Source organism: Halichoerus grypus, chromosome 13, assembly GCF_964656455.1.
Source record: "Halichoerus grypus chromosome 13, mHalGry1.hap1.1, whole genome shotgun sequence".
In the NCBI taxonomy this organism is placed as follows: Eukaryota; Metazoa; Chordata; class Mammalia; order Carnivora; family Phocidae; genus Halichoerus; species Halichoerus grypus.
Genome location: NC_135724.1, coordinates 83,034,983 through 83,055,565, shown reverse-complemented (window position 1 = coordinate 83,055,565; position 20,583 = coordinate 83,034,983). Strand labels below are relative to the sequence as shown.

General features: G+C 37.2%; 1 protein-coding gene across 4 annotated transcripts in view; it reads right to left on the bottom strand.

The window, feature by feature from the left end:
• Positions 1-20,583, bottom strand: part of MED13L (mediator complex subunit 13L) — a 298,044-nt gene that overhangs the window by 48,457 nt on the left and 229,004 nt on the right. For 3 of the 4 annotated variants that reach the window (XR_013443499.1, XM_036115853.2, XM_036115854.2), the window contains exons 5-13: positions 16,910-17,055; positions 14,181-14,375; positions 13,600-13,788; positions 9,732-9,897; positions 7,697-7,801; positions 3,219-3,947; positions 2,192-2,417; positions 1,081-1,186; positions 644-768 (exon numbers count right to left, since the gene is read on the bottom strand). Coding sequence is in view for 3 of the 4 variants with exons in the window: in XM_036115853.2 (XP_035971746.1) it covers positions 644-768; positions 1,081-1,186; positions 2,192-2,417; positions 3,219-3,947; positions 7,697-7,801; positions 9,732-9,897; positions 13,600-13,788; positions 14,181-14,375; positions 16,910-17,055 (1,987 nt within the window). In the remaining variant the exon portion in view is untranslated. The remainder of the gene's footprint in view (positions 1-643; positions 769-1,080; positions 1,187-2,191; positions 2,418-3,218; positions 3,948-7,696; positions 7,802-9,731; positions 9,898-13,599; positions 13,789-14,180; positions 14,376-16,909; positions 17,056-20,583) is intronic. The other variant, XM_078060931.1, reaches the window with a different exon arrangement.

Here is a 20,583-nt window from a genome sequence, read left to right as displayed (position 1 = left end):
TTACTCATTTCTTGGTCCCCCAGAAATAAACAGGTACTTCTATCTGCCCAAAAGTACAGAGGTGGTTAGGAGGACAAGGACATAAATTTCCTGATTCAGAGCCGCTCAGCTGTTCTCCTAAGAATTATAATTCTTACCTGTCACTTTAACCACATCATGCCTTATATTATTTAACTTCTAGGTACATAAGTCCTTTTTCCCTGCTATTGTGCCATAACCCTAAAAAGTATAGATCAAACCTGTTTATCTCTCAAAATGTAGACTAAGTTCTGACTGATGAGATGAATAAAAAGTTCCGGGGCATTATCTTTAAAATCTGAGCTAAAGGGATTACATAATACACTTCTACTAGTCTTATGATATTTAGAAGGATTTAAAAACTGAATGGGAAAGATTTTAAAATTTACAACAGGAATAAACTAATAAAAGAAGACATTAACAAAGAGAACCCAAGGGGTGTTAGAGACTACACTGACAACTTTTAGAATCCTTTCAAAGTATTCAAATATTTCTGCAGAACTTTCTGAACCTGAAATAAGAGGCCCCAAAATTCAGTAGACCAAACAAGAAGAATATCCTCCAACAGTGACCTAAGCCTTCCCATGTAGGAAGATTTCTGTTTCAGTCACTATGGCAGACTCACCCCAAGTTCGTCATCATCGGAATTGTCAAAGATGTTGTCTAAGTCATGCAGGGAAGGTGCCAGGTCTGTCACCTGTGTAAGGCTACTGGAGCCAGCTCTGCCAGCAGCATTATCCTGCCGGACATCTGCGGGAAAGGAGGCAAGGATGCAGAATGAGCAACTTCATCCACAGAAAAGGAGTGAGGAGAGGGCATGGATCTCAGTGAGCAAGACCTGCCTGTGATTTTTTTTTCCCTAGGTTTTCAGTTAAATTTAGAGACAATTATTTCCAAATATGTTTATCAGTTTTGAAAGTAACTGAAAAACAAACTATGAAAAATTAAAGATGGGTCAAATTATTGCTATTACAGTAAAAATATAATTTTAAATCGAGAAGCATCTCCCTCGCATTTTACTTTAGCAACAATCCAAGTGAGGCAAATAATCATTGTACACACCTGTTTTAGTAGCAGAACTGAAAATAGACATGGCATTTTTCCCATCAGGCACCGGCGTGGAATGACCTGGTGTAGTGACATCCTTGGTACCAAATCCATCCTCTGACTGTATAATAAATTCAGCCAAACAAAACACATGAACACCAACCCAAAGTGTGGAATATGAGGGAGAACACAAAGAATTAGAGGGTAGAATGGAACTTGTTATGAGCACAAGTATGATAAACCATGGTCTATGCAACCAAGGGAAATAAAAGGTATGTCCTTTCCCCTGAATTTACACAGAACCCAGAACCCCCACACTGTCCCCCAATCCTAGGGAGTATCCTTGAGTCAGTCTGGGTTTCATGCCTAACCAGTACTGGTGGCATTTGATCACAGACCTGCCATGGTGTTAAAAGCTGCCTTTAATAACATTTTAGATACTGAATTATGGTTCAAGCTTTCTGGATCTAGACGGATCTCTGTAAAGGAATCTCTCAAGCATTCTCCTGAACTGTACAGGCCTCTTTTAATTGTCTTATTTCCTCTATTCTCAAGAGTATCTCTTTAAATGGCCCAGTATTTTGGAATGTTTTAAAATTTAAGGCTAAAGACAGCAGACATCCCCAGTACTCATTTTTTATGACAATGAAACCAGTAAAATTAATACTGACACAATCTAGGAGTAGTGTTGATATTAATTCAGATAGATATATAGGTAAAGCGCTTGGTACAGTAAACATACTAAGCGCTCCATAAACAATAGATATTGTTATCAACATTTTTTTCCTTACATTTTGGATATTTTGGAATAATAATTAAAAAGAATTAAGCAGGGAGCATAGGCCAACAAGAATTAGCATATGAGAGGAAACATGCACCGTACAAGCTATAGCCTGGAAAATATGAGGCTTCATTTATGTTCAGCTGACTTTTAAACAAAGGCGAGCCATGACATAAAAAGGAACAATACGCTGTTCGATACAATAGTACCACGAGCATGAATATGGGGACAGAGCAATCAGGCAAGACTACCTCAAACATTCTGCCTCAAGATTTTCCCACACATGCTGTGCTGACACAGATCAAAACCCACACCGCGCTGGACACGCTCCTTGTTAAATAGTACCTTATTCTTTTTCAGGGAATCTTTCTCCGTCCCTTGTTTGCATTTCTTGTTTGCTGTAAAGATGTACTTGATGTCGCCATCCTCGAAGGTATATGGATCATTGACTTCTCCCAAACTGTCTCCAGGTTGTTGAGCTAGAGGCAGTGGCTCAAGGAAGTGGAGTGGCTGCATCTGGGGTGGCTTTTCTTGCCAGATTTTAAACCGTTTGTTAGGCTGTGCTAAGAGTCTAAAAGGGAAAATAAATGACAATTTAAGCAAGGTAAACAAAGTAAAAAGACTGATTTTTTTTTTAAAGCAGCATTTGTAACTTAAAGCATTTGCAAAACTTAGAAAATTTTTCTCTCTAAAGAAGTTCTTTTAGAGATTATATTCACAAATAAAACTTAGTAGGTCTTTGTGAAGAATATGCTTTTGTGTCTGATTCCATGGATTCCGGTTAAGAGCATAAATGGGCTCTAAGGACAGACTACTTGGTTCAAGTTCAATCTGTGTCATTTACTAACTGCTTGACCCTCGCTTCTTTCTCAGCTTTGAAAATAAGGTAGTAATATGACTGTGGTGAAGATTAACTGAGATGGTCTGGGTAAACTGTGAAGAATAATGGGTAGCTCAACAGCACTAAAAATAGTGTTATTACTAGATGTAGGATACATACCTAAATGCATGCAAAGCCCTCCTTAAAGTGTCAACATACAAAGAAGGCACTGACCACAATATGGAAAGTGTCATCAAGCTATATTCTTTGACTAACAGCAGGCCAAAAATAAATTAATACCAATGTCCTAAATGCCACAATGAAATCTTTATATTGCCAACATGTTTAAATAACGACACGTGTGAAACCTCATAAAGGACAAAGCATTTGACTTTTTAGCATTTTCCAAATGTGGAGTCTAGAATGGTGAAGAAAAGCATCTTTCATTTTGGCTCTGAAGGGTGAGCATGGGGAGATGTGGAGGAAAGCCCCTCTCAGGACCCTATGCCTTGGTCAGCAGGTGATCAGCTGGGTGGTACGCAGTCGCCTTACCTTTGCAACGCAGTGCTCTCTGAGTTTACCTCCATTTTGGCATCACATCTGTCGCCCTGGAGCTCTGGGGGCCGGAACTCAGCATCATCAATGGGGGGGAGGCGGTAACGGTGCCACCACGTGTCTGACGACTCGGGGTTCGAGGGTCTGAGCCCACAGTATAAGGCCGTCTCGCTGACCTCTGCCATCAGAGGCAGTCTTTGGCCTACGAGGACAGTTCTGTCATCCAGAGTCGACAACTGCTGGAGTTCTAGCCCATTTCCATAGAGAGCTGGGTTCACAGGGACAGATGGCGGGTCCAAACTCTCTGTTTCCTGACCTCGTGGTTGAGGGCTGAGTGTTGGCGGCAGAGGGGAAATAGGGGAATGAGGTGAATCCATAGGATTCAGATTCATTTGCTTGCTTGTATTTCTGGAAGGCACGGCCATTTGTTTATCATACTTCCTACTGCTAGACACCTCTAAGGAGGAGTCTATCCCTGCCAACCCTAGCTTCTGTCCTGGTGTATCCTGCTCCATACAGAACTCGTCAGCCACAGAGGGCCTATGGTGAAATGGTATCAAGGGTCTCTTTTGCAATTTGTCTCCCTTTTCCGGTCTTTCTGTTGTTTTGTGCTTAGACGCAGGAGGTGGTAAAGATGAAGATGATGATGGTCCTGCACTGAACCCTGGTTGAGATATTGCGGGAGGTCGATTGGGTCCTACTGCACAACGTTTTAAAAGTTTATGCCTGAAATGAGAATTAAAGTAACGTCAAGAAACGCACACCTGAAATATAACTGCATCACTGTAACAGTACATTACTGCATCATTGTAACATTACAAAAGAGATGCCTCTGACAAGGTTGTATCTTTTAAGCACACAAGAGATCCCCAAATCACTGAAAAGGACTCTAAGTGTTAATTATTTTTATAATGACTAAAAACTGCCAACACTCTGATGGAAAGTTGTGAATCAATCACACACAAGTTAGCAGGTAAGAGATGGACTTAACAGTGCTAACCCCTACCAAAAGACTGATTTGAAAAATCCCCAAATCTTTCAAATTTGGTAAGGGCGTCAGATAATGTGTATTCACAATGCATCTTAAAACCAAGAGTAATGAGATCATTTGCCAAGAAAGAGAGAAAAAAAGCTTCCAATTTCTATCTTACAACACTCTACTACAATATAGAATGGCTTATAACAGCTTGTAGTGTTGTAAATTGAGAATAAAATAATTATGTGATTCTCCCCCAAAGTGTGAAAACAAGAAAATGAGGGTCGATCCTACGAATATTTAACAGAATAAATAGACTAGAAACCTTATATGCCATTCTTATCAAAAAAAGAAGGGATAAAAGACAACTTTGGGTCTTCCAGACTCACAAAATTAGAAGTAAAAAGATGGTGAGTGAATATGAAAACAACAAATGCATCTGTACTAAGCAGGGTAGCAAGTCTACTCACATCCTAACATACTTCTTGGCAAGCATGGGTGTGAGATATTGCTCAGGAAGGGCCCACTAGATGATGCCAAGGTTTAATCTGTGGGCAACAAAGTTATACAGCGGGTCAGCCAGTTCCTCCCAATATATAAATCCACCCAGGGAAAAACGTGAGCTCTCCTGCCCGTGCAGCAGTAACTCTCTGAGGCCACTAGGGTGGCATTAAATTACTGCTGTATCACACTCAATGGTGCCCTCGTGGGCAGTAAAACGGATTTGTGTGGCATAATGGGATGGGTTAGTCGGACAGCAGGATGGCCACCCTGCCCCATAAGGCCATTAAATAGTGTGAGGAGTGGACCATTCCATAATGGGTTTGGTAATCCTGCAGTAGATAATCTGAAAAGATTCTTGCTAAAGTCTTTGCTACTCTTAAAAAAAAAAAAAATCTGACTGTGAAGAAGGCTGTTTAAGCATAAGGCTATTGACAATAAGGTAAAAATTGTGTTTTAATCTCCAGGGCACGGTAGCACACTAAGAGATGAATGTCTCATCCGAAAATATCTCAATCATATCTTCTAAGGGTGCTTATTTTAAAACAGTTCGAAGAATCTTTTACATAAAACTTTTTCATTTGGATTTTCTCAGAGCATTTACCCACACCAGTCCTTTGATCGATATTTTGTGGTAGCCTCTTCAAAGTAGGGACTTTTTGCAAACTAGATAATCTTACAAAGTCATTTTTTTTTCAGTTGCACTTAATGACTCGGCTACATTGTGAAAAGGTTACAATTAGGGATACATCAGTGAGTAAGAGACTCTCACGGCAAATCTCTGAAGGTAAGAGGCCTCAGTGAAGCAGGCAGCAGGAAATCAGGCTCAAAAGCCTAACTATATGGGTGGTCCAGTGGTGGGAAGGAACCAGAAGCAGGGCCAAATAGTGTAGAAACACATGGTGGCTAAAAGAATGAGGCAAGTAGAATTACTATCATAGACATTTCAAAGGAAATCAATGTGAAATGCAAGGATAAGATTCATCTATAAAATGAAGAAAAATAATAATTGATAAAATTTCTAGGCTGAAAAGGGAAAATTGTGATAAAAATGACTGCAACAGGATACCTGACTTGTGAGAAAACACACATGTCAATATTAAGGATTCTTAAAGGCACCCCCCCAAAATATAAGACCAGAGTAAACATGAGAAGTCATGTCTAGAGATAAATATCTGGAAGACATGGAATGAAATGCAAAACTAAAAAAAGACCTGAAGGTATATGAATCTGGTGAGGAAACAGAGGAATGACTCCAGAGGACAAAAGAAAAAGTGCTATTTATTTACACTTCAGGTAAAAATAATTCAAGGGAGCAAATAAAAATGTCACAGAAATCAGCAAAAAGGTTATTTTTAACAGATGAAAAAAACCTAGATTAAGGAAAATAGGATCAAAAATAAGATGAGGGCACAAGCAAAGTTAAATACACTAACATTTTACCCTAGCTACTTTCTAAAGGTGGCCCATAACTTGGCTGTGAGCTGTTTAGAAATCAATTGTAGTAAGAAAAGGCTTTTTGTTACACAATTTACAATGGCCTAGAAACAGAAGTAAAATAGGTATTCAGCTGGTATACCACACCTATCCTGAGACTAGAGAGAGATTCTCACATGCTCAGAGAGGACCCTTAATGAACACCTTCTTCAAAAACATCCTCCTTAAAAAATCAATAGTGCACATTTCATTAGGCTGATACTTTCAACATCTCTCAAAAAAAAAAGCTGACTAAAAAGGCAGAGCTTGATAAAAGAGAATCAACGTAAGGTGCAGGGGAAGACGAGAAGATGGTGTCAAAACTGCTGCTTAAGTGTACACACACACACACACACACACTTTGCATACATTCTCAGGGATCATTTGACTGCCTCCCTACCCCGAAGCCAACTTATTTATGTCACAATAAGAACCCCTATCTGAATTAGGGAAATGAATGGCCATTTTCTTAATATACTTTATCTCAACAGAACTTTTTCTAAGTGTTGAGCAGTATCAAATGTGAAAATATGGACTTTGGAAGCAAAGCTACTCTAAGTTGCTCATTAAGTGAATAATCACCATCACATCCTCAATAGTCAACTGAGCTATGGGTGAAGCCGACATACACTTCAGAAATCTAAGAACCCTGGAGCACCTGGCTGGCTCAGTTGGTTAAACGTCTGACTCTTGATTTTGGCTAAGCTCATGATCTCAGGTTCATGAGATCAAACCCCGCATCTGGCTCCGTGCTCAGCATGGGGTCTGCTTGAGATTCTCTCTTCCTCTCTCCTTCTGCCCCTCCCCCTGCTTGGGCCCACTCTTCCTCACTCTCTCGCATGTGTGTGAAATAAATAAATCTTAAAAAAAAAAAAAAAAAGGAAAGAACTCTAAGAACCCTAATGAAAGTCCATGACAAGAAGACTTTTTACAACCACAAGGAGTGATAAGTCAAGGTAATATCCAGGAGAGCAAAAATTTTCTATAGAAATCAATTTAGGGTTCTATTCAAATATCTAAATGAATGAACAACAAGTTTAGCTTTTGGCAGATGTTGTTACCAAATACCCACCTGAAGCATCAAAACACACCAGCACCGGCAACAAAACAAATTATCTATGGAAGACCTATTTAATCCAAATTCTATTAACTCTAGCCAACTTGTTTAATATTTATCCTACTTTAAAATTAAGAATAATTAAATAAAGTCATATAAAGGGGAATAGATGGTCTCATCAAACTGATGCCTTAAGTTTTGAAGTAGCTACCATGAAGAAATTTGTGGGAACAATTTGATAACAGGGCCAGTTGTCTTATAAAGCTCTTTTTGAGTCCTGACAATAAAACTGTTATCATCTGTATATAAGAAAAGACCTATCTTTTTCTTCTCTACTCGAGGAGGAAGACTGAAAACAAAACAAAATAAAACAATGAGGAAGAAGCGGTCTGAGAGTCCAGGAGATAGCCAACAAAAGGTGCCACCATTCTATCCAACTCCTACTCTGCCATTTCTACCACCTACCTAGAACAGGAACAGCTGACTCTTTGGGTTGGATCCACAAAATCCCAAGTAGCAGGATTATTAGCAGGCTCTTCTTCAAGAGTTGGAGTTGACATTTGGCTCCTCCTAAAAAAGGTTAAAAATGTGACTTCTGTAAACATGAGATAATATTCATACCTTGATGGGGGCGGGGTGGGGGGCCATGGGGTTAAAAGACCTGAATACATTTCACATAGTAATGTTATCTAGCTAATAGATAGCTCAGAGCAATCCAAGGTGCTGGGGTGGGGGCGGGGAGAACCAACTTGTTCTATGCACTAGAAGAAGCAACATTCAAAACATTTCTATTTAAGTTGAATGTACTTTTTAACATGGGTGACAGAGCAATTAAAACACTATCTGGCACTATTGGTTGTTGCTTTAAAAAGCCACCTAAATTTTGTAGAAATAACTTAAATTTTTAAAATTATCTTTTCACAGCATCTGTGAATTATATGCCCTGAGACTGTTTAAAACTCTTATTAAACTCTTACAACTCCTATATTCATTAGCATTTAAGCAGCACTCTATGCTTGTAATGTGAATTAAAGACAAGGAAAAAATTACGTCACACTTGTCACTAGTAACTGGTAGCACAAAGCAGATGTCTATTACTACACAGTGACAGTAAGGACACGGGGCAGCATTTCTGTACTGCTTACTCGGCTACAGCTGCTACTACCGAGTGGTCTGGGGACTGCTCTAGAGGGACTTCTGCTCTAGAGGGACTTCTGCTCTAGAGGGACTTCTCCGGCTCTCCACCCTCCTTCGCCCTTCTGGCTGTCTCACTGCCCTGTTCTGTGCTGCTGATTCAAGGGGCTGTTAGAGCTGATGGAGGTGACAGATTAGTGGTGATAAAAATCAAAGACAGTAAATGAGAGGAAAAGAAAAAGAAAATGTTAACTTGGAAATTATCCAGGCTTGTAGATAGAGGTGAAAACATCTGTACCAATTATTCTAGAGCAAAGGATCATTTTTAAGGTATCTTTTTAATTCTAGAACATGACATATAATCTCCCACTGCAATTATTTTAGATTTTATGTACTGTATCTTCTGCAGGAGCCTACTCTAGAACCAATTCACTGAGAAACAAATATATAGTATGAATTTCCTAAAAGCTAGATCCACATGACAGGTTTTATATCTGCATGTAAAACTCTTAAGTAGTAGTGACTGAAGAAACATTTAACTGATTGGTAAAAGGAGTGGACTTTTTAGCAGTTTTTGGCAAGAGTGTCCAAATTTATTCTGTTCTAGAGAACGAAAACTCCTTTGTTTACTGCCTCACTCCAGAAAGGGGACATCTCAGTTATATCAAATATGTGAAAATATGCTGAATATGTTTACGTAAATCTTGGTAAGTGGAAGAGTATTTATTGACTACTATTTGTTATCATTCATGTAATTAAAATAATCACCACCAGCAGTCTCTTCTTAGAATCAATTCTTCCTCTTTTCCAAAAATATGTTAAGGAAGGCAGGGAGGAGAGCAATAGGAGAGGTAGGGGAGAACGGAAGCAAAGTCAGGTAGGGGAAGAAAAGAACATGGCTTCCCCAAATCAACCAACAGAAGCACAGCAGGTGGTAAACACCCCTCTGTCATCAGTTCAGTTCAGAACTGTATTGTCATTTAAAACAGACGGCCAATGTCACAGAAAATGTGACAAAGGTCATTTCCCGTTGTAAATAGAAAACATTCATAAATTGGTATACGAAGGAAAACCAAACCCACTGACTACTGTACTAAGCTATCTGTGCTAAAAAATGTCAATCTCAAGATGTGCCAATCTTGAGATAATCAGGAACGTCAAAATTTCCTAGATAATCAAGTCAAGTAAACATCTTTAACATCCTTGCGTTGAATTTGGCACTATTATGTTAAAAAAGATGATCTACTAATCCAGTGACCCCTCAGGTTTGGTCACACAATGGTACAATGTGATTGACACTCTTCACATAGTAACCAAAGAGATGGTGTTACTAAACCATGATCCAGACGTAATGCAAAAGTCATACTTGGACTGGGTTCTGTTGAGGATGCATTCCTTCCAGACTCGATGGACCATATGATTGTGGAGTTTTGGAGGAATCTTCCCCGATCTCTTTGGACTGTGCATAGTTATCATCCCCCCGTCTTGGGAGCCTAGGTGACTGACCGCACTCTGTGTACCTCCACTCTCCCCTGGAAAAGACAATTTGGGAATGTAAAAATTATGAAAAGATCTACTAGTACGCACAGACTGCAAGCTTATTTAACAGAAATGTTTTGAGTTTTGAAACTTATATTCTTCATGTAGCTTTGCCCCTACCCCCTGGCAATAACACTATCTGTAGCTCTGAGCATAATTCGTGTGTACTGGCACTTTGTATGGTTCTTTGTGTTCTCCCTAAAATAGTGCATCACATCAACACTCGCACACTCACACAACCCAAGGGCATACCCATACAGAGGCATTCGACTCTACAGATATTGGAGATAACTTACTTGTAAAGGCTCATACATCACAGTATTAAAGATGTAAATATGAATAGATTGTTTTAAATTTTTAAATCCACAATGCAATAAATAACTTTCAAGGCAGAACAAAACAGCAGAGGGAGCTTTCTGCTCATTTAGCTTAAAAGCTGTGTAACAGTTGCACACAGCGCCCTGGGTCGGAGAAAGAACTTAATGGCACAAAGCTTTAAACAAGGTCAAATTTCAAATTTGTGTGTGGAACTGTTTGTCCTTATGCCTGACACTATTTATGAAATATCTTAGTGCTAAAACACTGAAAGAGGTTATCTCGACATTCTGTATCAGAGGGTTATTCACTAGTTTCTAATAACTCCACTTAGCTTTTCCAACTATGGTTGGTATGTAATCCCATTTCTTTCTATTAGGTCCACTATGATTACTGGTAATACTGGTTTTTGGTTATATTATGAGTATTTTACTATTTCTATCTCATACAAGACAAATACTGAAGTCAATTTTCAGTATTAAATTCTGATTCAATTACTTTCATCTATTTGACTTCATAAATATATTGTGGGTTTTATTCTCAATAGAACTATGATACAAAACATCTTGACCAAAATAATCAACTTTAAGCACTCTGGAAATCTCCACCCTCATCGGAAAAACAAACAACCTTATACCACAAATTAATAGTCCTGATACGCTGGAACACAACCACTATATGAGTTGAATGGTTAGGCTTAGCTCTATTTAAAAAAAAATAAAAATAAACAAAAAAACAAAAACCAGTATCAAAATGCTTACATTCTCAGGAACTGAAGATTGCTTGTTCCCTATAAAAGTATTATATTACAAATTAGATAAATTAAAGGAGACAAAAAATTTGGTCTTTCATTGCTTTCATCTTAAAAGTTCCCTGACTTGGTTTGTGGTACAAAATAATTCATTTCAATTTTACAATGGATTTCCAAATGCTTATTATAAAAGTAGGACAAGTAGTGAAACAAACAGAAGTAGAACATATAGCCCTTTGCTCCCAAACACCTTACAATTTAGCTAAAGAGATCATACGTCCATGGTATCATACGGGATTAATTTATGACCAAAAAGTGAGAGGGGTGGGGAAAATAAGGCATAATCTTTTCGGATTGAAGTTGGGTTAATGCTTTTCAGTAGCTTTTAATGATTTAACTAAAATGTGAATGATACCTCATAGGAAATTAGACCAGACCTATACTCTATGCTGTCAAACATATATTGAATACTGTTTCTCAAAATTATCTCCAAAGACCGCAAGCGGAGGCACCTATCCACATGAGGCATGAATGATTTCACCAAAACCAGTTGGCCCTCCTAGGTCCTCTGCTAATCTAGGAGATTCTTGGCCATTTTAGGAGAAAAGGGAACCCATTTTGTCCTGTATCTAGGAAAACATAGCAATGCTCAATGTTAGTCAACTGCAGAATGACAAGGCTGACCAGGATTGTCTCTGATAGAGCATTAAGAGTCCTAAGCTATAATTCCTTGTATCATGATGTGAAAATTAAGACAAATTCATTTTACAACAAAGATTCCAGTTGCTTTTATTTAGTTAGTTTGTTTTAGAGACTGAGGAGGCATCAGGGGATTTATTTACCCAGGGCTTAGCACAATGACATACATAGAGTCAGAGAGGAAGTAATTTGAATACCCAGAGTTAGGAAGTCCACGCTGAAAACCACAGTAAACAAAACCTGGTGTTTCTGAACTGTGAAATTTAGAGTTCCTAACTGATCAGATGCCAGGACGACATGCATACAGCAGGCTTTCAATTTTAAGTTGAATACAAATATCCCTAAGTACCAGGCAAAACAAAAACAGATAAACAAAAACTGATGACAACTTATGTAGTGCAATTATTTAAAATCCAAACTTCAATACGAAATGTCATCAAAATTTGTCAAAATACTGATAATTCTAGTCTCTATATCAATATATCTTCTCTATGATGATTATTAAAAAGCCTGTAAAATATTTTTTCTTTTTCCTTTTTTTTTGTTTTCTTTTTTAATAAAAATTGAGCAAATCCTTTCGCAGGGGATCTTCCAAATTCTCTGCTCCACCATATTAGAGTTGGATGTCCCTTTTTTTTTTACTGTCTTAGCAACTGCATGGCTCCTAAAGACAGAGGCTGCCGGTTGCCCATTTCTATGCCTTCCACAGCGTATCTGAGTAACTCCTTCTAGATAACATAATCGTGTTTTGAGTACTGCTTCAAATTGCTTATGCCACCATTTATATCCTGCTTTGCTGTCTACAGAGCGCTGTCAAGTACTTTACCTGGTATGTGTAACAGCTCTGTCAAGTACGTAGTATTTAACAGAGAAGGAACGGAGGCTCAGGCCAAGTTTGAGAATTTCATAAGGCCAACTCACCTAGTAAAAGCTATATAGCCAGATTTTTAAATTAGGTGCACTCAATCACAATGTCTATACTTGCCCCCAATATATTGCTTAACCAACATTTATTGAATACCCTCCACATGCCAAGCACCATGCTAGAAACTCTGAAATACTGTCTTATCTAATCTCATGAAAATAGCCACGTAGTGTGTATCATGCTGGATAGTCTGTTTTCACTTCAGCAGCCAAGACCTTATCTACTCTGATGCTTTTGCTAACATGGCCCACATTAAAAAGCCTATATATAATCTCACTTCAGCTCAAGTCTGATGAATATCCTTTCCTTAGTGACTAGATTTCCAATTAAAACAAAGTCAACTACAACAACCAAAAAGTTAATACAGAATATATACTACTCTAAAGATGGCAAAATGTTCCCAATTTAAACACTTTCTGAATTTTTTCATGAAGGAAAATTTTTAAAGTTTCATATATAACTAATACTTATCAGTAATGTAGACAGATTACTGACAGAACAAAGCGTTTTACTGAGAGCTTCTGAATGCTAGAGTACCTTTATAATGTAACAAGAAAAGAATTATCCCAGACTTGTCCCTGGCTGGCAATAGCCAACTGGGCAAATGCTTCAGCCATTTTCTGATCTAGTGTTCTCCATTTGTTTAAGAAAAAAAAAAAAAGAGCAGCCTACACCTTGTCCCCTGATTGTGTATGTCTGTGTGTGTGCACGTGCATACATGTGTGTAAAGGGACAGATGTATGTACAGAACTTAGGAGAAACAACTACACTGCCTAACTGGAATAAACAGACTAACAGGGCACAATTAAAATTCTGAAGCACATCGATTCTGTTTTTTGAAAATTTTCCTCCTCTGTTTTGCAAAATTCCCACGTCACTCTACCTCCACCTCTTGCATAAGGCATTTCTCAATGTGAGTTTACTCATCTGTTCCATGGCAAGGGAGTTACATGGTTTTCTGTGATCTCCTCTACCTGGAGGAGTACATTTCTGGACTGTACTCACCTATGACAGCCTGTTCTGGAGAGGTGGGAGGGGTAAGAGGCATCCCACAGTTACTTGGGTCCTTCACACTACCAAGTCCCTGCTGCCCCACTGTAATATGGCCTCCAGCACCAGTAACACTCTGAGGAACTGGGATGTCATTCTGAGAGATCAAAACAAATGCCGAAGGATAAACCATCCGAACACCACCTGTAAGGAAAAAGAGCAAGGAGTGAACCAAGCCTGAGAAAAAGTTCACACCAGGCTGCCAACTTTATTATTCTAGTGGTCAGAGTCAAAGCTCAATGATGAAAATGAGGTGCTCATTAGGTACTGCCAGAAGTGATGTGCTCCATTCCTTCCTAAGTTAATAGCTGTTTAAACATGTGCTCCAACATTATGATAATAGCACTTGGAATACAGGGACCACTGGTGCTTCAGGCAAGATAACTACTCAGCATATACCACTGTACCAAGAGAATTAAAAAAAAGATGGGAAAATTATGGAGATTATTTTTGATGAATCTCAGTGATTATCTTTTTAAATTAAGAAAGATGAATAAGATCGAATAAAGTTCTTCAGGCAAAATATTTTCTCTTACCAACAATTACTTCGACTGCCACAGGGAAATCATCATTATATCCCAACTCCTCTTCTTCTTTCAATTCTTCTTTCTTTTTCAGCACCATTGGGTAGAAATACTGCCATTCCTCGATCAACTTACGGGTGGCTGGGTCAGACATCTTGTATGCTTGGCCTGTGAGTGTGCCATTTAAGCCATAAGGACTCACCAGTACTAAGGCAGGGAGGAGAAACGTATGTTACAGATCAGAGTAATAACTCCTACTTCAGTGTAATGCTACATACATGGTCATTTAGGCTAAAGCCCAGCCTCACTTACTAGATATCGCCCTTTATTTCTTGACTCCTTTTAAAGTCTTATTTTTTAAAGTTCCTCATTTTAGTACCTCTTACCTATATGCCTCTCAACACACGTCAATTTTTTAAGGAAATCAAATGGGGAAGGTAAAAAAAAAATTACCAGACAGCTGTAGCAACACACAATATATAAACTATTTACAAAAGCATCTACACACCTGTTTGATAAGAATTTATACAATGCAAACACTGAATCTTTTATAACAAAAGAAAACCATTTAATACATATACCCCAAAACCTGCCTAGGACTTGAACACTTGAACAGGGTTTCTGAAACTTCCTAAATATCTGTTGTCATTTAAAAAATAACATATAAATAAAACTTGTAATAGCAAAGGTCTTGATGTACCAAGTCTGAAACATCTAATTTCAGTTACAACTGTTTTAAAGGTCTGTTAACGAAACAACTCTAAATAAAACTTTATTATACTCAAAGTAAAGGACTCAAAGTCCCTCTACCTTTCTCTTTCAATGTTTGACCTGATATTATTTTCACTGAGCTAGCCACAAAAATGTAGTTAACATGATGCTGCATATAACCCAGCCACTTTGTAACCTTAGGGTGAGGTTAACCTTCCAAACAATACTTTTCTGGAAATAAACTTTTTCTTAATCCTAATTTCTAAAAAATTTCAGCATAATCATTAAATGAGATGTTCTTTCTTTGGATGGCTTTATTTTTTTTTAACAGCTGGATGATACATTACATCATTCAAGACAGTGATAGCTGTAGACATCACATATTTCTTGGTACCTTTCTGCTGTTCCTCACTGATCCAAATAGGATAAAAATAGTGATTCCAACCAACATATTTAATCAAGGGCAATTTTTCTGTATTAATACTTCTAGGAAATTCCCACATCAATATGGTTAATTATGTTCACTATAATTATTTATAGGCCAACACCTGCCCTAAGACTGTCCCTCTGCCACACCAATCATAAGAAATAAGCAGGATAACATCCCACAAAAGTCTTCTATGATTCGAGGCATTAGCAACAAACCAGTAAGACCTAAAGTAAGTGGTTTATGGAGACCTAATATTGCTAATATTATCTTTCCCAACTTAGGTTAGTTACCTCCCCTCGTGACTAGGAATTCCTTCTGCTCTTATCATAAATAAATGCTTTTATTTTCAGTGATAAAGTCTAGAATGAAGTTAGATGGTCCTCAGAACCTTCATAGTTAACAAAACCCAGCATTAAATAATTCCGGTAATCCATAATACGCAAATACTGTACAACTCTTAAGTGTACAGTTTGGGAACTGGGTTTTGAATTTTATAGTTCACACAGCAAATACCAAAAATTACAGAATAATAAAGTACATAGTTTAAAATGTATTACAAAGAGGGGGGTAAAAAAAAAAATAGGTAACAATTAGGAGAGAGTTAAATGAGGATTCAATGTCCTTTTTTACCTTAAAAAAAAAAGGCTCAAGTATCTTTTAGGGCAAGGAACAGATGTTTTCATCAAATTAAATCAGAATCATTTGTAGGAAACCAAAAAGCAATCGTAAGTAATACGCAGGCTAAATACTCATGACAGGCTGTTATGTCAATAAAAATATATTAGTCAAATCTGTTAAAATATCAGTGTTTTTTTTAAATTACATTGTGATGTACTAGGACCACTTCAACCAGGCATCTCTAGTAATAAATTAGATTGAACCATAAGAGATTTTTCCAGATGGTTCAATCTAATATTTTTACATTTAAACATTATAACATTTAAAAAGTTATTCATAGAAACTCTGAATTCCAAAAACAAAACTAAAGATTTAGAATTCATGATTAGAAAAAGGGGACATGGAGTTATTTTGGTAAAATCTAGGTGATTAGCTGAGAATTAATGAAAATATACACATTAAGTTAAATTACAACCAAATACCTACAATGTAGTCTCTAATTAAAAGAAACAATAAAGATATTAACATCACTGAAGAAACTATACAACTCTAGAAGTAGGATTCTGGTTGAAATTTCAAAAACAGTAATTTTCTGTAAGTCATTATGTGCTTGAAACCATGGAACAAACAAAACAATGAAAACCTTTAATTTTTAAGAGATGTCAATTACTCATAGTATTGTATTTTTCAAATACTTACTGATCTTCTTTTGTTCTGAAGGCAATTCTCTACATTTTATTCCTTAGTACAACTTCACCTAAGACCATGTTGTAAATGTGGTAAGCTCTAAGCTTTCAGCAAAATACTAGCAAGCTTTCATTATGAAATGGTAGTCTTTCCTTTCTTCTTCAGAAATTGACCATTATGCTCAGCTTTAAAATGTCCATTTAAGATAATATCTCATTCTGCAAACCTTACTGGGCAAGGTGGCTATCCATTTGGCGGGGGAGAGGTAGACGGCAGGACATTGCCATTTACTTACCTTGAAATGGTGCAGGTGAAGACTGAGCCATGTGTATATGCTCCTCATTGATCAAATAAATTGGCTGGTGTTGGGCAATCTCCACACTTGTGCATACATTACTTTCCCCATGAAGAAAGAATGTGAATGCACAGGACAAATGCTCACTAAAAAAGAAACAATGAGAAACTCAACTCTACATTTTGGTAGGAAATGAGTGCTAGGCACAGGAATTATATATGGGATACAGCTTTACTTTATCAATCACCCAGCAAAGCTTGCCTCTGATGATATTAATAGCATAAACTTCCAACTGATTTGATCAAATAACAATAACTTGCTGACAAACTACATTAAAGATACTAGATAGTTATGCCGCACTGTGAAATTTAGAAAGCTACTGTGCAGATTGCCTCCGGTTTCATTTGCATAAAGTCTCCTATGCTGACTATAAACACTCCTGGGACAAAAAAAGAATCGTAACATTTTTCTACCTTCTCATGCACTAGTATCTGAAATGGCTTTTAATGGATTTTGGGGACAAAGATTAAATAGTTTTGCTTATGTTTGGTATGACGTAACAGTAACATCAAATTTATAAGCTTATAACACTAAACACGGTTAAAATTGTTCATCTAAAAATAGCAATTAAGGACACAGTTGTATATAAGTTCTCAATATACAACTGCTAAGGTAATACAAGTCTCTAAATGGGCTGGTAATATTAAATTTTTACAATTTACTTCTGATCACAAAATTTTATTAAAGCGTTCCACTTCTCCATTTTCCACACAATTAACTAAAATTGGTAAAAATGATGTGTCTTGGAGAAAAATAATTTCAAAATTACTACAGAAGCACATTCTTTCAAAGTTGTTAACTTTGGCCCTACGCCAGTGATAATATCTCCATTTCTCAAGACAGCTCATAAGAATACTTGCCTGATGAACAAAATCACTGTAGGCCAGGCAACTACCATTTAAAAAAATCATCTCTAAGACATGCTTCTTCTCAAAATTTCTCTAAAATATTATAAATTGCATTTTGAGTACTACTAAAAACATTAAATTTTGCTTAGATATAAAATTATAATGCTTTAAGGAAAAAGTGAACTAAAAATGATAAAACTTTCACTCTATCACACAGGGAAGCATCTATATTCTTCCTTGACAAATATGTTGAGATAATCTGAGAAAATGGTGTGTTTTACTAGAATATGAGGTTTCAATGATAGAAACACCTATCTTGATATTTAGCACAACAGAGTAAACAAGATAGTAACTAAAATTTTTTAAGAATTTTGAAAAATTTAAACATTCCCTTGACACCCTACTTCTAAGTTTTAAGTTCACAAGGTGGAAATGACACCTACAGTTTAAATGTATACAGGTATGAGACAGTATCAACTATAAAAATGCACGGCCCTTTATTTATTAGAAACATACCAACCTCAACACACAACATTATGTCTGGCACATAAGAGAACCAAAATATAGATTTACTGATTACATATTGGTTAATTTTCCATCTATGAACTTCAGTGGAGGGTTTGAGCTGACTTACCCCTATCATGCCTATTGTCCTGTGTAGTCAATAGCATATTTATAAGAAAACTGGTTAGAGTTACAGGTATTGAGTGTAACACAGAGTATCTATTCCACTGATTCCCAACTGTGCATGAGAAGAAATGCAACCAACATTTATCTATCAATTAGTAAATGCAAGGAAGGTGCAAGGGGCCTAAAGTGATAAATAAAACATCATCCTTGCCCTCAAGGAGCATATGTATAAGCTAACAAAAGACTGATATGAATGCATATCAATAAAATAAAGCCAGACACTAATACAGAAATAGAAATAAAAACAAAATACCATAGGAAGGCTAAGATGTACTGATTTTTCAAATTGGAAGATCCAAGTGCTTCAGGAAAACAGGAACAAATGAAAATAGGATTTCAGTAGTAGAGAGAACGGAAAAAGTAAGAGAGAGGGCATGAGGCTAGGGCAGATGTTGTTAAGAACAGCATGTAGTCTGGAAATTCCAAAAGGGGGAAAGATGTGACATGATGGGAAAAGAGTTTCAAAAAGAAGTCAGAGGTCACACCTTGAGACAAGTGCTAAGTTACTTCACCTTTCTGATCATAGTTTCCTCATATGTAAAATCAACTGTGAGCACAAATTGCTGGGCCCTCATACTTTCTGATTCAGGAGGCCCAGCATGGGCCCCAAGAATCTGCATTTGTTACTGCTGCTGTTACTCCCAGCCCAAGGACCATACTTTGGGAACCACTAAACTTGATGGTATTTATATTCCTTTCCAGCTATACAATTCTGTTTTTTCCTAAGATTATGTGACACAGGAGGGCAGGGATGACAATGACTTTAGAAAGTAGAATTCCCCTTTGACCTAGCAACACCACTGCTAAGACTTTATCCCATAGATAAAACTATTATACAGTTATTGACTACAGCATTGTTTGTAATAGTTAAATACCGAAAACAGCAAAAATGTCCATCAGTAAAGAACTGGTTAACTAAACTATGTTTTATGATTCAACCCTATAAAGTAATACTGTGCAACCATTTAAAAGAAAATGATCACACTGACATGCAGAAACCTCCAACATAAAGTCATAAATTTGAGGAAAAAAAACAAGGTACAAAACCAGTGTGAATAATATACTCCCACTTGTATAAAATGGGAAGGGGGAGAAATATATGCACACACAATTTGCTTACACTGGCATAAAATTTCTCTGGAAGGATACACTTTAAAAACCTAATAATCCTATTTGCCTTTGGGGAATGACACGGCATGACTGGGGGAGAAAGAGAATTCACAATTCATATCCTTTTATGCTTTTGAATGTGCGGCCATATGTCACACAGAGAGTAATGGAGGCAAGATCTGAAGGAAGCCCCTGACTCCAATCCTTGTGCAGTGTGCTTGTTGGCCCAACTACAGGCGTGCACTAGAAGAATCCATGGTGTTTCATCTTGTCATACTTGGCTCTTAGTTGAAGCCTGCTGAGATCATCTTTGATTCTGATTCTGTTATCCAATGTACTGGCTATTTGATCAGCAAGCCATCAATATCTTTATCTATGTCATCGCTAAAAATGGTGAAAAAGACTGCACTGAGAATAGAATCCTATGTCATCTTATCAGATAGCTCCCAAATTACAAATTCACTAGGGTGCTGCCACCCATTCACTATTTCCTGTCTACAAAGGAAAATCTGAAAGATTATGTCAAATCCCTTGATAAAATGCAGATACATAACAAGTGTCATATTTCTCTGATCTAGACACCTCCCTAAAAGTAAAATTCAGGTAGTCTGATACAAAACCCTCCTCATTTTACAGATAAGGAAATAGGGCTAAAAAGTCCAGCTTGCCAATGAGGCACAAATGGAATCTGACTTAAAATTTAATGTTCTTTGTTCTAACTAGGTTATCTATAAATGGGGATATTAACTTATATCCCTACCAACCTTTACATTGGTAAAAGGAGTCAGACAATGTGAATGAACACTGAAAACAAGGGACTCTACAAAACAATTACAGATACATTATGTTAGTGTTACTATTAAGAGTTAGGAGATAAAACTTATTACAAGCTCCATACCTGTACTTGCTTCTTCGCATCCATCACCTACTTTCACCTAAACCATTACTCACTCAATTTCATCTTTT